This window comes from Plectropomus leopardus, chromosome 5 (assembly GCF_026936395.1).
Source record: "Plectropomus leopardus strain MGB_pleo_1.0 chromosome 5, ASM2693639v1, whole genome shotgun sequence".
In the NCBI taxonomy this organism is placed as follows: domain Eukaryota; kingdom Metazoa; phylum Chordata; class Actinopteri; order Perciformes; family Serranidae; genus Plectropomus; species Plectropomus leopardus.
Genome location: NC_142180.1, coordinates 15,353,238 through 15,372,188, shown reverse-complemented (window position 1 = coordinate 15,372,188; position 18,951 = coordinate 15,353,238). Strand labels below are relative to the sequence as shown.

General features: G+C 39.1%; 1 protein-coding gene across 2 annotated transcripts in view; it reads right to left on the bottom strand.

Annotated features, from left to right (window-relative positions):
• The window catches only part of dennd1b (DENN/MADD domain containing 1B), a 119,875-nt gene that overhangs the window by 21,285 nt on the left and 79,639 nt on the right, over positions 1-18,951 (bottom strand). For both annotated transcript variants that reach the window (XM_042515126.2, XM_042515132.2), the window contains 2 exons: positions 12,812-12,937; positions 5,745-5,846 (listed from right to left, as the gene is read on the bottom strand). In XM_042515126.2, the coding sequence (XP_042371060.2) occupies positions 5,745-5,846; positions 12,812-12,937 (228 nt within the window). The remainder of the gene's footprint in view (positions 1-5,744; positions 5,847-12,811; positions 12,938-18,951) is intronic.

Below are 18,951 nucleotides of genomic sequence, written 5' to 3'. Positions count from 1 at the left end.
AAGACACATTTTCTTGCACTTCATCCTTTTTTTTCAAACCTATCAGATTCCAAATCTATTCACACATTATTTCAGCTAACTACCATACATGGAGAAAGAGGCAAATTGCAGGGAGAAAATAAAGAACTGTACATGACAGTCAAACATTTTCACACATAGGCGCATATTAGAGATACGTTGCGTCACCAGCTACAAAAAAATGATTTGCTGGTAGTTACATTATGTGGAAGTTATCCATATTAGATTACTGGAACAATGTTATTACAAATTTCCATGACCTTTCCAAAACTTTCAATGATTCCACAACTATTTTAGGCCTGGAAAATGTAAATTTGGAATTCCACAGGTTTATTGCCCCCCCCCCCCAAAAAAAAAGTTTTTAGTTTTTGTCTTTTATTAAACAAACCCAAATTAGATGTGTAAATGAAGTCCACAGTGAGTTGAGCTCTACCCTTGGATGTAAATCCTGCTCCATCTCTTCATATCTACATGTCATCTTGTTTCCTGCTGCTGTCGTAGTTGCAGACCGTAGACAGGGAGAGTTATTCCATCTGGCTACCAGCACGCTGACTCACACACTGGTCGGTCACAGTGGTCTAAATTAATTTAAACTCAGGAATTGTGGAGCCAGAAGTTGGGATTAGGACTCTACAGGGGTTCATTTACAGAGAAATACACAGCTGAAGGAAATGCAATTTCTGCATCCTGGAATTTTAGGCCATAAACTTTAGATACTCTGGGGTATAGCAGAAATCATGTCACTCGTGGGTTTCTGGGGTGAAGTTTTTAAGTGGATTTGGGCTAACTGTACAGCTAACCACCGTCTTTGCTTATTACAACAGCATTAAAATTTAGCAACCATTATTGTTGCATTGTAGGTCTAGGCCATATGTCGCTATAATATCGATATCATGATATGAGACTAAATATTGTCTTTGATTTTGAAAACTGGAATGTTGTTAGTGTTTTAAGGCTGCATTACAGTTAAGTAATATTGTTTTCTGAATTAACCAATTTTATTTTATTTATCCACTTAGTCATTATATCCTTATTACTGATGATTATTTATGAAAAATCTCATTGTGTTAGTATTTCATAAAAGCACCAATAGTAAACCACACAATATCACTGCGATATTGATATACAAGTATTTAGTCAAAAATATTGTGGTATTTTATTTTATCCATGAAACATTTGTCAATCAAACATTGAAAAACATATTTCTTTTCATGCTGCAATACCCCCCATTTGATGACTCTAAAACATGTCACAGAGACACACATAAGATTATTTCAAATAAGTTATGAAGACCCAAATGTAAACTAAACAAGTAGGAGTGCTCTTTAAAGCACTTTGCTTGGCTTTTGAGGTGAATACTTGTTCTATTCATCACTTATTAAAATCACATCACTATTAATAATGTATATAAATGTGCCGTTATATAACCACAATATAATGTGGTTGTTTTATTTTCAAACATCCCCCTTAACACTGACATTTTAATATGGTAGTTTTATTTTTTTTAATTTTTATTACCCTTTTTTCTCTCCTGTATGTTTAATCCAATTGTAGAATGTTTTGGGACCTTACTTCATAGCGACTGCACACTTTAAATAAAATTGACTAATTGATTCCTATTGGTAATAATGAAAATTCAGTTTTTCAGTTCACAGAGTTTTGTGGAGTTAATGGAGAGAACGGAGTGGATGGACCAACTACACAATCAGATTTTAAATTCGATCATTTGGTTTTGCAAGGACACACCTTTCCCCCTTTCAACAGATGTCTCAGCTGTTGCATTCATAAACACCGAGAATGGCAGATGACTATTGACTGAAGGGACGCACATTGTCTACAAAGGCTCCTGGCGGTAAATTATCAGAGTAGAAGTCCCCCTACAGACTCAATAAAACTGTGTATGGCTTAGTTTTGTCAATACGAGGAGGAGACTTCATTGAATCAGTCTCTACTTGCACAACACACACACACACACGCACACACACACACACACACACACACACACACACAAGACAGAGTGTGTGTGTTTGTACAAGTGTGTAGGAGCTGAGGACGGTTGATAGGAAGCAGGTTAATGTCGACAGGCCTTCCCCCCGCATTCTTTTAGGAGACTTCTCCCACTTGTGTTCTGAACAGAGATGAGCTGGTGAGCCCAGCATGCGGGAAACCGTTAAGGAAGAAAAGTGTGTGAGAAGGTGAAACTGTGACATTTTAAGAGGTGTGTTTGTGTTATATTTATTTTAAAGTTGGCTTCACAGAGGCACAAGAAAAGAGGGGCTATTGTTTCTTATTTGTCTCCTGAGCACACAACTCACATGCACTCAACATTACATTACAAGTTATTAAGGTGTTCTTATTCAATATCTTACAGTAACTAATTTTTTACAATAATACATTTTAGTAGGGGTACTGAAAGTAATTAATGGACTTTAATGACACATGACAGAACACAATAGCCTCTCTGTCCATGAGGTCATGCAGCTCCAAAAGCATTACTAATGTTTTGCTGAATTTGCATTAAAAAAAAACTCCACTCTGTTCCCTCCGTAAAACTGGAATTACTTGTAAAGCAAAAGCTTTACAAGAACCGAACAACAAAATCACCTGTAGAAAAGCAATTTCCTGCTCAAACGGTAACACCTCAAACTCAGGTAACACCTCGGCATTTTGTGTGTGTGCTGCACCGTGTGCACAGTGTGTGCTGTGGTCTAACCAATTCCAATAATATGTTTTGAATTTAGCTCAAGTTTAACCCATTATTGTTTAAATATAGGTGACAGTAATAAATGTCACAATCCCTTTAAAGGCCTTTGTGTGCAAGTTACGTATTGTATTCGACACATCATTCCAGTCTAACACTGCTGACTGGTTGCCTGATAACTGAGAAATCCGACCTGTTTGTTTACACTATCCTCTGTCCTCAATCCTATTGGGAAATTAAGTACAAACTGGTAAATTTAGCTGGAGAATAAGGGAAACAAACTAACTGTGCTTTTTGTGACATAGTGAAATTTTAACCTTTTGTTTTGGCTCTTCCTGCACTGTATACTGTTATTTTTTTGTCATTATGTGTATTTTTAAATTTTACAAAAATAAAAAAAAATGATGAAAAAACTTTTTAAAAGAATGCTACTGCAAAAGGTTAATCCCTGCTCCTTTTGTAACAACAGCAATACAACATATGTGGATCTTAAGCTATTTTATATATACACTATATGGAGCTAAATGTTATTAATGTTTTTGCTAAGGCAGCAATAATGTCCAATATAATGACTACATGTTTTACTATAGGTGCATAATAAGGCATAGCTTAATATACAAAAACACATTAATATATAAACAATCAATAACAAAACAAGGAGCAAAAGCACTGGAAAAAAGTCCAAACCTCTCCAGTCCCAGGGTGTGTAGTTTCTTATATAAAAATTAATGTGTGCATGTGTGTGGCCACGCAAGTTGAGTTTTGTTTGTGTGTTTGCAAGCGGATGTGGGTCATGGCCAGAGCAGGGCTCAGGCGGACCACTGGCCTCTCTTACTTTAGTCGAAAGAGGAGTAGAGGAGATAAGCTCACCCCATCCCCCGTGCTAGAGAGGAGGAGGAGGAGATAAGGGTCTGTTTCCCAATGCTACCGCTGAGGCAGGAGCCAGCCTGGGAGGATGCTTTGAACTGCTGCTCGCTATCTGCTCTGCCTGGGAAAATTATAGACGGGGCAGAGTGTCCAGAGAAACAAAAGGCTGATTGAGGGCCGCTGTGCAGCAACTCTCGGGGGTAAATCACACTACTATCACGGGTCAGAGAGCGCAAAGAAAAATTCAAGGGGTGAGAGGAAATTTTTCTTCGGAGCCAGAGGTGTCTCTCCAATCGGTTCTAGCTCTGCTAAGTTTAGTATTGCTGAAGGGATTTGGGGGGGAAAACATATCAAGTATACATGAGTGATTTTAAGGGAAACTCATGTAACCAAACATGAATAAAGGATACCTGCTCACACACATATCCTCTACATACACTGCACATACATACACACGAACAAAGTTGATAATGTATGTAATAGTGGTGGATACTTAATTTTCTGTGCACAAAGTTAAAATTCAGGCCACATTTTTTGCTTTAACAGGCTGGTGCAAAGACTTAATGTGACCTCGATATAGTATTGCTCAGTAAAGATTCTTTTGACAGACCTGACTTATCATGGTTTTGTTTGTACACCAGGCAAAATTGAACAAACAGAGATATTAAGACATAACAAAAATGTGTTGAGATAACCGCAGTAAACATTTTCTAGAAGGTCAATAACCGTCTAATCCCAGGCCTCTCTCTTCTCCATTTCAACTGAATTTTAGAAACAGAACAGTCGAGTTGCTAAATGCTAACTTTACCCAGTTGACAGTTTGCTGAGCACAAGTGGTGCTGAAAGACATCTGTAAAAATGAAGACCTTTACCCCTCTAAATTGAAAAATCAGCTTGAAAAATAAACTGCTCAAAAATAAACTGACATTGAGAGAGGGCAGAGTAACCTCTAAGCACCTAGTCATCTTTTTCGATTTGTGCTTTCCCATAGTTTACAGGATAGAGATGTGCATCTGTCAATGTACCCATGTGCAGGCTTTATAAAATCCTACATACTGAACAAAAATAAACACAGCACTTTTGTTTTTCTCTCATTTTTCACAGGTTTAGATGAAAGATTTACTTTTTCATGCATTCAATAGATATATTTCTCTAAAGTTTTGGATGCAAATTTGTTAAAATCCATGTAAGTGAGCACTTCTCCATCTCCAAAGGCGTTCACATTATTTTGGCAGCACATCCAGCCAGCCTCACAACCTCACAAGTCAGTTGCGATGGCAAACTGCTTTCAGGTCAAGACCCTGGTGAGGAAGAAGAGCTTGCAGATTAACTTTCCTATGAGTGTTTTTGACAGTTTGCGAAGAATTTCTTCAATTGTGCGAATCAGTTGTTGCATAAGCAGTTCAGGTGGCTGGACTCAGACAATCTTGCAGGTGAAGATGTTAGACGTGGAGGCCCTGAGCTGGCGTGGTTACGTGCTGTGGTTATGAGGGCATTTGGATGTACTGCCGTATGAACATAAATGAGACTGAAGGCATCTTATGGTGGTGAAATGAACATTACATTTACGGGCAGCAGCTTTAGTGGACATTCCTGCTGTAAGTATCCCGGTGACACGCTCCCTCATAATTTGTGACATCTGTGGCATCATGTTGTGTGACAAAACTGCACATTTTAGAGTGGTCTTTCACTGTGACCGTCCCAAGGTACACCTGTGTAGTAATGATGCTGTTAAACGAGCATCTTGATATGCTACACCTAACAGGATGGATTATCGTGGAAAAGGAGAAATCCTCACTCAATAAAGATTTTATTATTGCGACCAAAACGAAAGAAAAATATATCTGTTTAGTTGAAAAAAGTTTTAGATCTTTAACTTAAACCTGTGAAAATGGGAGCAAAAACAAATGTGGTGTTTACATTTTTGTTCAGTAAAAAATTATGATCTAAGGATGAGTAAAGGCTGTGTTTTTATGCACAAGTTAAATATATTCTAGTATATTCTAGTTTTAGATTTATTTTACTGGTTGAAGTATAAGTGAGTAGTTAATGCTCTTTAAAAGAAAGTGACGCACACTATTACACACACCCACACACACACACACACACACACACACACACACACACACACACACAGTATGCAGACAGTTGTTCGTACCTGTTTGAAGAGCTGCAGGTTGACAGCCATGGACAGGAAGCTCCTCATGGTGCTCGATCGATGGTTCACAAAGCTTTCCTCACAGAAAGTGATTGGTTCCCCCTGAGAAGTCCACAGAGACATTATTGGCAAAATATTTAAATAAAAAATAATACTTATTAATTTTGGCTCTTTTTCCTCTGAACCAATCTGTTTTTCCACCAGTTTTACTTGGCTCTGAAATGAGCCACAAGAAATGAAGGCAGATGCGTGTGGTGCCTTGAAAGGCGGGGGGTCTAAACTAAACAATGTTGTTTATAATATAATTTGTAGCATTAAGACGATCACATCATGCCTTTTATTACTATGCACTGTAAAGTCTAAAGTATTTCAACTGATTTCTTCATTAGTGAGCTAAGTGGGCCTGAAAACAGCAAAATGAGGCACAGAGACAGGAAGGAAAGAGGAAGGATCAAGAAGGGGGAGGAAGAGCTCCCCTGGAAGAGCCGCTCGATCTCCCGCAGACCAGAAGACAGTGTCCCAGTAAACTCCCAAGTACTCCTCATGAGCACATTATCACATTATTACTATTTCTTACATCATGTCTGTTGGCCTGTGAGCTATAGACACGGAGGATGACAACAGAACCACTGCAGGCCAATCACACGCTGCCCCACAGACATTTTCAATTCATGTTTTCTCATAATTAACATAATTCTCACATATTTCAATGATGCTCTAAATTCTTCTGGTGTAAAACAATGTGCTTTGTCTGTTTAAGGCTACGAGCACAGTGCGGCACATAAAAACAAGTTAACAACACCGGAGACTAACCCCATTTATCGAGGATGGGCGGATGATACCAGTGGCCCGAATTACATCACAGGAATACTGCCCCACTTACATCACTAAAAGTTTTTAAGGCGTATTCTCTCGTAAAAGCAGAGTTGAAAGCAACTTGTTGTAGTTTAATCAGCATCGCAGTCTCCATCTGGCTGCTACAGCCTCGGACCATACTGCAGCGAACAAAACTGAATAGCATGCTGAGACTAACAACTAACTGCTACTGAAAAAAACTTCCAAAGTCAACTTTAAGACTGGGTCTGTGTACACAGTACAGTATCCAACAAAATCCTTTGGTTCACACAGGCCTGCACCGAATGCCAACTGCTAACGCTGCTGGAATCTTCCAACTAGACTGTTTTAAAGGAAAGAAAAGGAAGAAAGCCACATTCATTTTATCTATTTTAAGAGGGTCTTAAGGTCGCCCAGCACAAGAAAAGAGGATGCCAACTTCCTGTTAAAGAACAGAAAACTACATCAACTGTATGTAGCCAATAAAGTTGGTTTAGTGAAACAAAGTTTACTCAGAGAAACAACATGAGGCTGGGCTGGTGCTGTAATTGCATGAAAAGAGAAGGCCTTATACACCCACACCTTCATGAAATAAACACAATATTACACAAACACATTTTATTAAAACAGGTTGAGTGCCTTGCTTAAAGTAAGAGTCATCTTACGGTAAACGAGTGATAAGCACTACTTGTTAACATCCAAGACTGCAACAATCTAAGCTGCCATGGTAATTAATGTGTCATGTTGAAGTTAAGTGACTACTGGTGGTTTGTTTTTTAATAAAAACTACAGACTTGATTTTAACACATCAATTATGTATCACACACTAGCTCCAGAGCCACATGCAGCCCTTTAGCTTCTCTCCAGTGGCTGTCTGTGGCTGTGCCGAAAAAATTATCTAGAACTGATATACAGTTATTTTTCTAACATTTAAATTTTAATTTATCTTTGTTGTATGCCCAAAGTCATTCCTGAATTAGAAGTTGTAAAAATGAGTGCCCTTTACATCCAATAAAAAAAATATTTTAACATTTAGTCAACTAAAATGTGCATCATATGTCTATGGCCTGGCACCTTACTTTTTTGTAATTCTCTTTTTATTGGTTTATGCGAACATACAAAGACAAAATATAAAACCAAATGAACATGAAGACCCTTCAATTGTGTACAAAGGGAAAAAAATAGATCAATTTAAAAAAATGAAAAATAGAAAGACAGATAAAAAAACAAAATAAAAGGAACAAATAAATAGGTGGGGAAAAAATGAAAAAAGGGGTAATTGAACAAAAAAATGGGTGGCTACTAGTTACACTACAGTGTGTTTCTGAAACTTGTTCACACAAAGTCAGGTCTGATATGCGAAACATACACAATCCATTTTGTCCAGTTTTCAATAAAAGTATCCTGGGTTCGCAAATTAAAAGTCATTCTCTCCATTACATCATTCTGTATATAACATCAATCCATTCTTCAACACTGGGTATTTCTTTTTTCAGCCAATTTCTCGGATTGGGATTTCTTACAGGCCACTAATAACATTCTTAACAGGTATTTATCCTTTTTTCTCCATACGACTTCCTCCAGTCTAACCAGACACATCAGTTTAAAGTTCAAAGTAATTTTGGCTGAATCGACTGGCTCCCAGGATGTCATGAATTTTAGTCCAAAAAGGACCCACAGAGGAACACTTCCAAAAGATATGGAAGTGATTTGCCTCTTTGTCTCTGCAGGTTCCCCAACAGTCTTCCTGATTTGAGTAAGATTTTTCCTGGGCAGGGGTACAGAAATAACGCATAACATTCTTCCAACTAAATTCTTTCCAGGATGGCAAGCTTGTTGTTGTCTGAATATCTCTTTCCATTCCCCGTGTGTGATTATTAGATTATCCTCACTTTCTCATCTTGTTTCTACTTAAAGTGCATTTTCAGTATTAAGTTGTTGAAGGCCCAGGTATAGTTTTGAAATAACCTTTATAGGGTTCGTTCTCATATGCTCTAATAAATGTTTGGATTAGTTTGTTTGTTTTTCTTTATTTATTTTTCTAATAGAGTTGTTAATCTGTAAGTATCACAAAAAAGTCCTTGTTATACCTTGCTTTATGAGAGTACAGTATGCCATTAGCCCACTGGAGTACCAATCTTTAAACCTTTCTGGGTCATATGCAAACCATTTTAGAATATCAGCTGTCTTCTTCAACTTAAAACGTTAAAGAGTTTCATTCCATGTTTACGATGAACTGCTATCGATGGGCCTGGCACCTTTATCTCTAAATTCTGCCGTACCTTTTTAGCAGTTGAGTTGAGTCTCTAAGGAAAATGTAATACTGCATGGAGGGATTTGTTTGTTTTCTGTCACCAACACTGCAAATTTAAAGGATCAGTGGGGGCTATATTGGCAGAAATTGAGTATAATATTGATAACTTTGTTTTTATTAGTTTACAATCACCTAAAAATAAGAATCATTGTGTTTTCGTTAGGTCCTCTTTTACAGAGTCCGCCATGTTATTTCAACAGTAAAAAACACTGGCTCTGAAGAGGGCCATTCGCTTTTTCACATTCTCGTTGGCTGCTGTAGTACTCTCTACATGCTTGGCACATGTGAGAAGTTTCAGTTGGTTGCAATCTGCAAACTCACCACTTGATGCCACTACATCCACACACTGGACATTTAAAGTATCAAATAATCATTAGTAGCAAACTACAGAGGAGCCGCCTTGTGTTAAAACACATAAGTGGACGCTCATGTAGATCTATTAGTAATGCTAACAGGCTTATTTAGATTTAATAGGCTGTGTTTTCCTCATTTTAAGGGTCACGTCAGGGTCAAGATGTGGTCACAGACAGATTTTCTTTCAGCTGAATAATGTATTCTTTGATGGTAAAAGTTGCTGATGCCTGCACTTAACTATTCTCCATTTATGTGAGCGAGAAACTCATCTTGAAGCAGAGTTTATCAGAAACTCATTTTAAATAGTGGTACTACAAGAGTACCCTACTTGACGGATGTGTGACATCAAACTATGCCATATTTAATATATACACTCTATGAGAGACTAAGCATCAAGGAAGCCATTACATAGAAACAATTATATAAAAAAATAAATAAATCATGTAACAGATGTGTTCAATGTGCCAGAAAAAACAGGCACTTCTCTGCGGATGAATGTTCAGATCTAGGGGGAACTGAGGAAAGTAGAAATCTATGAATATGACAGTATAATTTACCATGACAGAGGAGTGGATGTGTGGACGCTGCTAAATCTATGTGCTATATTTACTTTGGCAAACCTGTAGCTATTTTCATCAGATTATTAAATGAGTATTGTTTTTTAGTGAGTTCATGATGAAAGCTGATGTAAATTAGTGTGTAAGCATTGTTCCACATAGATGTTAAACACATGTTAAACATTATTCAAACTGAATAATGTAATGACAATAACTGAATAATACCTGAAGTACCTGGTAAGAACTGAATGACTAGTAGCGGCTTCTTAAACTTCAGACTGAATATTCCTTAGAATAAACAGTGGTCACCGCAGTAACTTTTCAGGTTTTTTATGTTTCATGCTTTAATTTTATGCAAAACACCTTCTTATGCTATGTACAGTTTGTATCATTTTCTTTAATCTGTATTGTGTCTTGGTGCATGTCAGTGTTCGATGTGTTGGTGTGTTAAGTGTAGATGTTTTATGAATGACTAAAACCAAACCGAGCTTTTTATTCACATACAGCTGTTGTAAAATGTGTATTTGAATATACCCTGCTTGTTTTTATGTTATATTATGTTTCAAACAATCAACTTCCAAAAGCAAATTGCAAGTTGATATAGACAGCAAGTTCTCGTGCAGGACTCCTGCTGTATGTGAACACATTATATCGATTTTTTATACATCAGAATGTGCAATGTGTAAGATTCTGGATCTAAAACAGTCTTGGCTACTTTTAAACATGTGATGGCACCCCTACCTTCCCTACCCAAAGTCTTCACACCTGGTTGGATGATAAGAAGTGGTTATCTGCCCATTTGATTCAAACTTCCATTAATTAAAGACATTTTATGTCAAAAGTCCCTTTCTAGAGGGAGTTCGGGAGAGCCAACAGAGAGCTAATTCTGCCCCCAAATAGGACCGAGCACGCACCAGTTAAATATGTGCACTCTCCTAACCACCTCGGCTTCATCAATGGTGGTGAAAACTAATTGAACTGCTATTTCAGGTTCTTTTTGCCAGACACATGTGCTGCTCTGCACTGGTGAGAAGCACCTACTAGAGCATCAACGTGAGCTGAAATAGATTAACGAAGAAATGCCGTCCTAATCACCTGATTGCTTTTCAACTCATTATCGTTTTAAAGTATTGTTTCATTTACAACTCAGCAAGACTCCGATCAAACATCCACGCCCCTCCTTCTGTTGAGGCACACGGGCCTGTGAACCACTGCACTCGGCTCAGCGCTGTCTGAGAAGATCTTTTCCTCAGATCAGAACAATCGCGAGCAGTGATATTCCACAAATATCAGAATGCAGTGAGTACCATCAGCATCTTCATGAAAGCAGATGTGCAGTTTGTGCATGCTTATGTGTGTGCATGTATGTTAACTCCAGGGCTTTTACACAGATCCTGTCTAAAAGAAACGTGAGTGAACTGAAAAATCCTGCATGTTGTGCTCACACATACACTAACACGCACATACAGAATCTCAGTGCTCATGTCAGAGGGGAGGCAGTTTGTTCGTATACTGTCTGTATACAGAGGAAAGAAAGACAGCATCAATAATGTAGCATCTTGACTCCGGGAGTCCACAAAGTCCAATTAATCTCAAAGCCAAAGGAACAAAGGCTTTGCTATTTGACAAACAGGACATGCTGTAGTTTGCTCTGCTCTGACTCAGACTTGATAAGCAGAAAAGATCCAGAGAAGAAATGTTAGGGGGGCTTAGTAAAGGAGAGTAAAACACCAAAGGTGGCTAAAAGGGATCTTCAAAGGGAATGTCCTGACTCTTTTCAGCTCCTCTGACATTTCACTGCCTCAGACAGGCCCACCTTAGCTCTGCGCTCCAGCTGAAAATACACCTTTTACCTTCAGTCAAAACTGCCCCAGTCTAACCAGACTCCAGTCAAATTTGACTCACTTCACCTAAACGGAGATCGCTACTGTGCGCTACACAGTCTGTGGAGCCAAAAATAATATATTCATATCTGTGGGTATTTCTGCATGTGAGTGTCTGTGAACCTGTGGCCGATACTTAATCAGTAAGTGGGTGTCTTTGTGTTTATATCCACAGAGCATAATCATTGTTGAAAATGATAACTATAAATTAAAATAATAGTTATACATTTTTGTTTCTGTTTTGACAGAGACATATCTGAGATGAGTCTGAATGGTCAGTTCAGCCAAATTATAAAAAGAAAAATTGCAAATCGCCGGCCAACATTCCCGTCTTTAAGAGGATGTACCAGACTTAGTTTTAAAGCTCGGCTGAGTTTTAAAGCTAGAGCGATTATACTGTTATCATATAAAACTAGAAGATTTGAGGAATCCATGATACCATGTCATGCTAGCATCTCAGGAAGAGGGTTGAATAATGAAATTAGGCAATGAAAAAACAGCATGGCTATTTCACAGCATTCCCTTAACATCTGATCTAAATTCAAATGGGTTCTATGGGTAACCATGGGGTTTCCCTTTTACAGACATGCCAACTTGATGATGATGATGAGGAGGAAGATATAAAAGAGCATAAAGATTGCATAAAGACAGAGAGATCAACAGTGTGGTGACAGAGAGGGAAGACAGGACAGCTCAGCCCCTTCAGGTAGCCGTGGTGCCAAAAGCAAAATTTAGGCAGAGGGTGGCGAATAGAACAATGAAGCACGTTGGACTCAGTGTGCAGGGTTTCTGTGCCTTACTATTTTTAGATGACGGGGGTAAAAAAAATACATGACAAATACAGACTTGGTGTGCAAACGCTTGAAGGGAGACATTTTGTTGTGATAACCAAAACTTGGGATTATTAAAAGCAAAATTCTCTGTATGGCTAGTATGTAAAGATAATAATTTGGGTGATATGACCATTTAAACAAGGAGAGCGGGATGGATGTATCATACTCTGGGTTTGATGGTAAACACTCATATATCCAAACAGAAATGATTTAATAAAATAAGGCTCTAACAGGACACAGCAATGCTAATACACAAGATGATTGGTAGAGATTAAGGACACTGGATCCTTACGGGTTTATATCTGAGTGCGTCTCGGTAGGATCCAAACAGAGCGGCCTGCGCTCTCAGGAAGGCCCTCGCCACACCACTTCCTGTTGCTGTTGACTGCTTCTTCAGCTTGCTCTTCAGAGAGGACACCTGGTGAAAAACACAAAGACAGAGAGAGAGAAAGACGGAAAAAAGGGAGACAGAAAGTGAAGGAAAGGTAGGGAGGGGTGGGATGGTGGGAAAGGGGAGAGATGGAGGGGTAAAAGTTAAATTATCACCTCTGAAATTGGTGGAGGAAAGAGCTAGCCCATTCTGGGTGTGAAGTATCACATTTGCAGGTCATCTTAAAAAAGGAAAGAAAAGAAAGGGAAAAGCTTCAGCCTTTCCTCCAAGCTTATGTGTTGTGCTGCTGGGAGCACCTGCTGCTTTGCTAATTGAGCAGTGGAAGAAGGGGTGGGGGGGTGGGGGGGGCATAGAGGAAATGGAAACTCACATCTTCTCTCTTCCTCTATCACCCTCTCTCTCCATGTTCCCACCCCCGCTCCGCTCTCCTCCCCATCACCTTCTTGCGTTTTTCACTTCTCCCTCCATTTCTAACTCTTCTTTCTTTGCAGTCCTCCTGTTTCCCCTCCCCTGTTGGCTCTCTCGAACTCCCTCTAGAAAGGGACTCTTGACATAAAATGTCTTTAATTATTTTCCCCTCTCCTGGCTCTGTCTCCAGGACTCCAGGCGAGAGTGGAGGAGCAGCAGGCCCGAGCTTGTTTTAGGATGACAAAAGATTCACCCTGGCCACCGGGCCCTGGGGAGTCTGGAAAGGAAGTTGTCAAGAGGCTCTCCTCACCTGCTCAGCAGTAGTCTGACTGTGTTGTGGCAGTGCGAGGAGGAGGCAGAGATAGCGAGGGACTGCTGCTCTCTGTGTGGGCTGTGCCAGTGTAGCACAAAAGCACAACGTTTGATTGGGTTGCACAGGAGGTCTAGATTGCTGTAATGCAGTGTGGTGTGGGCTGTCAGCAGTGGTACGGGCTTGGATCGCAGTTTTAAAGATAAAGTTTAACCTTCAACTTCAATTAGTGAAAAACAGATTAATTGTAGATCCTCACTGAATAACTTTGCATTGTTTTATCTTATATTCTATACTGTGCACTAACATAGTAAAAGCTAAAAATGCTAGAGCACAACTCAGAGGAGTTCTGCCTATAGAACTGAGCCTGTGGCTGATGAGGATTTGGTGGTTTACTCATGGGCACTGCAGCAGAGTAAGCCAAAGCTCTCCAGGTATGGATGTTCTGCCTTCTTATGCTTGATTTCTGTTTGACGCATCCGCAATGGTCACAAGCGTCTGCACAGTCAAAGTGATGTCACATGATTAGATATGTCCCTGTGCAGGGGTCCCATGTGCAATTTACATTTCCTGGGATAGCGAAGGAAATATCCACCTTACTCTTGTCTTACCCTGTCATTCTTCATTCATTCATTACCCTTCATTCGAACATCAACCAATCCCACTCCTCTTGCCTAAAACTAATCAAATCAACCAACAAAGGCAATAAGTATAAGCCAATCAGATGGGCAGTAGGGCCAGTTGTTCCTTCCTATCCAAGGATTTGAGAATTTGCATCCTATGCAGCAGGTTTTCCACCTGTCTGTGCAGATCTAACATTTTCTATACTATACTACTACTATTAACTATACGAAACCCAGATTGGCGGAGGAAATAGAGTGCTGCAGAGTCCTAAAACACAGAAATGAGTTAGCAATTTTGCCCCTCCACTTCCCTAATCTCAACGTCAAGCAGCAATCTCCAAGGCCAGGAAATAAAGCTAACATGGAACTGCCAAAAACTGCATTTCATCGAATGGCCACTTTAGGCTGGCTCCATAAAAGACTAAATCCCCATAGACCCCCATGTTAAAATGCCCAACTTTACAGCAGAAACAAACATGTTAACAGCCTGGTACAAAAAACAGTATTGGTCTCTGTAGCTAATTTCAGCACTAATGCCAACTGTGCGGGAAGTGATTTTTTTTATATAACTCACCCTTTTACATTTTATTAGGGCCCAAAGTTACGCATATTTTATGGCAGGGCTGCATGTGTGACAGGCCACCAAAAGTCCATGCCAGATCCACCCGTCCATCTCCACAGCTCCAACCTCTTTTCCAAATGTGGTCACTTCTGGTGTGAAAAACTAAGATCAGTATTTATGCCGCCTATGATTTAAGTCAATGGGTTTTTTCGGTTAGATTCCTGAAACAAAGTCTATGGTTAACATGAGCTTATGCAATGATCATGTTTTATTCTAGTTTCTACGAAAGTTGTGAATTTAGATTTTTTTTATGCATCTTAAATAAGTCTAATAATTTGCAAACATCTTTTCAGCCTTGTTGTGGTAGAAATGTTAAGTTATGCGACCGTAGTGTAGTTTGTTTAGAGCCTAATGTTGCTTACTTCTGATGATTGGATTTATGCTGCAAAAATCATAAAAGTGGTGCTCATTTATGAAGATTATCTTGCTCAACAAAACGTATGAACGTAAAGTATCATAAACTTTTTTTTTTTGTCACAGAGCTTATTTGAGGCAGTTATCCAAAATTATATGAAAAAATCCCATTGGCTTTTTGTCAAGAAAACTAGAGTGATACTAACTTCTCAGCTGGCCTACTACAAAACGCCACTGCTTGTCAGAAATCATGTATAAGGCATACAGTGCATTTCAGTACACTGCCCCGTACAGTTTGAGAGGATATCGGTCTGCCATGAGGAGAAACCACAACGCAGTAGAAAAGATCCAAATGTTTCCTTTTTACAATTCTACATCAGCTCATGTCCGTGTAGAGAGCATAACTGAAGCTTAACTCTCCTCATTACTTACTTTACCTCTCTGCTATCTGAAGACGATGCGAAACAACAAGCTATAAGTGTGCGCACAATGACGAGGAACAGAGGAAATGCGCATATTTGGTTTACTTTGTAATCATTAGATTCAACACTGCACTGCATATTTCACCAATCCATTTCATTATCAACTTAGTATACAATGCGACATCTTGTTGTGTGTGTTCTGGTGGTTCTGTGCTGTGTGTTATAGATGTTTGTGTGTTAAATGTTTGTCTGCCTCTCTAAAGCAGTGCAGAACATTTGCAACTAATATACATTAACATTATTAGTTTCAATGCTGCCATTGGCTGGAGAAATATCTGTGGGCAGGAAGAAACGAGAGAAGAGATGAAAGCAGCAGAAAATTTGAGTTCGTGTCTACCATTAAATGATCCCACTTCTTCTGTAATGTGATAAAATTTTGATCAGGTCAACTTCAATCAGAGGTGACCAAATATATCACGCTGTGTAGCTGCAGCTTTAGAGGGATATCACGGTCTGGCGTCTGCAATTAGCCTATGTGGAAAACTTCAGGGAGGAGAAGCAAAGTGTGAGCACAGCTCATACAGAGGACAGGCAGAAAGAAAAAGAGGCTGAGAGAAAAGGAGAGAAAGTGAGACAGAGAGAGTGGCAGTCTTAAACTGGGACAAAGACAAAACGAACAGCGTGGATTCCTCTCCCCTGGGCTTTCTCACTCTCCACAACGTCCCCGCGCTGCCATTGCAAATGCTCCCAGGCATCAAACAGGAAGTTTATCACGGTTAAATTAACAAGTGTCATCTCCATATTCACTCATTGTGCTAAATGCTTTTATGTTTATGTAAAGCCTTTTCTGGAATTAATATTTCATGTTTATGTGCGTTTTCACTGATTTTTTTCATCCTCGCAAATCATTAAACTGTCTTTTTTTCGGGGGGAGAATCAAAGCGAACACAATGTCAGTCTAAGTGGGGGAGGCATACCCCAAAGACTGTCAGAGCAGACGGGATAGCGGCGGAGTTTACTCTGCACACAGAGTTCTGTACAGCAGCTTTGAACGGGTGAGAGCACTGCAGTGGCAAACACTTTTTAATGAGGTGGGGACACAATCACTTGTGTTTTGTTACCCAGAGAAAAATGGGTGATAAAGTGACATGTTCAAAGTTTCACATTTATTCACGAGTACGATTAGGCATGATGAGAAATACTCTTCTTTAGTCACATGTGGTAATTAATTAAATTGTCACGTATAACAAATATAGCAGAAGTGCATGACAAATACCAGAATATCGTTTTTGCTAATAGAAAAAAAACGAAGCACTGCCTATGGTGCAGTCCTTCACATATCAAAAAATAAATGTGTGTTTAGTAATTGGATATTGAATATGGCGCCTATGCCACAATCATCAGGTATGCCTCCACAGTAATGGCTCTGTCAAACTAATTAACTTCTACAGTTTGAGTGAAGCTAACGAGATGCGAACAGGCATCAGAGGAAGGCCAGGCTCTACAGGTGATAACCCTATTTGGCAGTGACATTTTTTAGTGTAAAGTCACAGTGGCGGTGATGAGATCAAAGGCAGAGAGTCCCCCATTGGGTCCAATTAGAACTATAGCATTGTACAGGGAAGGGGTGGCAGGAGGAGAGAGGGGAGTGGGTGGTTGGGGGAAGAGGGTGGAAAAAAAAAACTGTTGAGTTATGATATTCATAATCTATGCAGAGAGGCCTTTCCAGTACAGGTCTTCTCCCCATAGCTGTGATCTTTTCAATTTACATCAAGGGAGGATGGTCGGGGATGAAAGTGGGGCATCCAAGGCGCACAGCCCACAGAGGGCAGACATGGGGCCTCATTAAGGCCCAGCCCAGCCAGCCCCAAACAGGGTTTGAAGTGCGTCACATAAAGAGCACGGGGTCAAAGGTCAGACATAGAACAGATCTCCATTTAACTCTCCAGCTGGAGATGGTAATTAGCAGGTGCAATGATGATCTCTGCCTGACTGTAAGCGATGATACCGCTGTAGGTGACACTAGACATCTGTGTGAATGTGTGGGTGTGAGTCCATGCGTGTGTACACACAATGCCTGATGTCACCTACAGTGGGATCGTCTCCTTAAAGTCAGGCAGGGACCATAAGTACACAAACATCCATCCATCCAGGGACCAAAACTTATATCATGTATCATACATACGTGCATGTCAATCCAGAATATACAAATACTATATATACATTACATTTACACCCACACAATTATCACAAAAAATCTGGAAGTGAGCTTTACAAAAACAAAAACACTTCTCTGTCTCAAAGCTCAACCTGATAAAATTATCACAATATTTTCACTTAATGTTTCGCATGAAAACAAGCCTTTTTTTTTTTTTTTTACAAAGACTTCATAAAATATGAAACCATTGCTGTTAATTAACTATCAGACATATCATTAACTTCCACTTCTACCTTACAATAACAAAAAAAAAGAAAAACACAACATGAAAAAAATGTAAGAGCCTGGCTGAAAATATTGAATTTACTATTGAGTAAATAAAAGAGGAAGGGTAATTTAAGAATAAAAAAAGGTATTCATAAAACCCTGAATATATATTTAGAATTTTCCTCTAAATTTTCACTAGAGCATAAAAAAATCCCTCCTAAATAACGACCCTGACACTTGTCTGTTGTTAAAATAAATAAATAAATAAAAAAGTTGGGTTTTCTTCTCACAAAAAAAGAATGTTTTGTTTAAGATTCTGTCCAGGGAAAGAAAGCCATGGGGACGCAATTAAAGAACTACAAAGAAAAAAAAATAGTTATGAAAATCTCCCACTTTCTTTTGATGTGCTGCAGTCTGAACTGTACACACACACGTACACGCAAACATACACACACACACACACACACACACACACACACACACACACACACACACAGAAATCTGAACACACACACACGGAGAAGCGGCATACTCTCTCTCACACACACATACATGTGCACAAAGAGCGTGTGACTTGCAATCTATGAAATTCTTTCTTCGTTCAATTTAGGACAAATATTAGATATTTTATGATTTTTTTTTCTTTTTGCACAATAATAGGCATATTACTTAAGTTAATGGGCTGGAGTTATCTACACTCTTTTATTAATAACAACATAAGATCACTTACTTTAAGGCTTTAGTATGATACCAAATACTACAAACATTAGATTAGCAAATAAACACGCAAAAATGAAGACTACTAAGGCACGTTTCAAAACATAACATAATTCTTGGTCATTCAGTATGTTGATCTGCTGTTAAGTGCATGCAAACA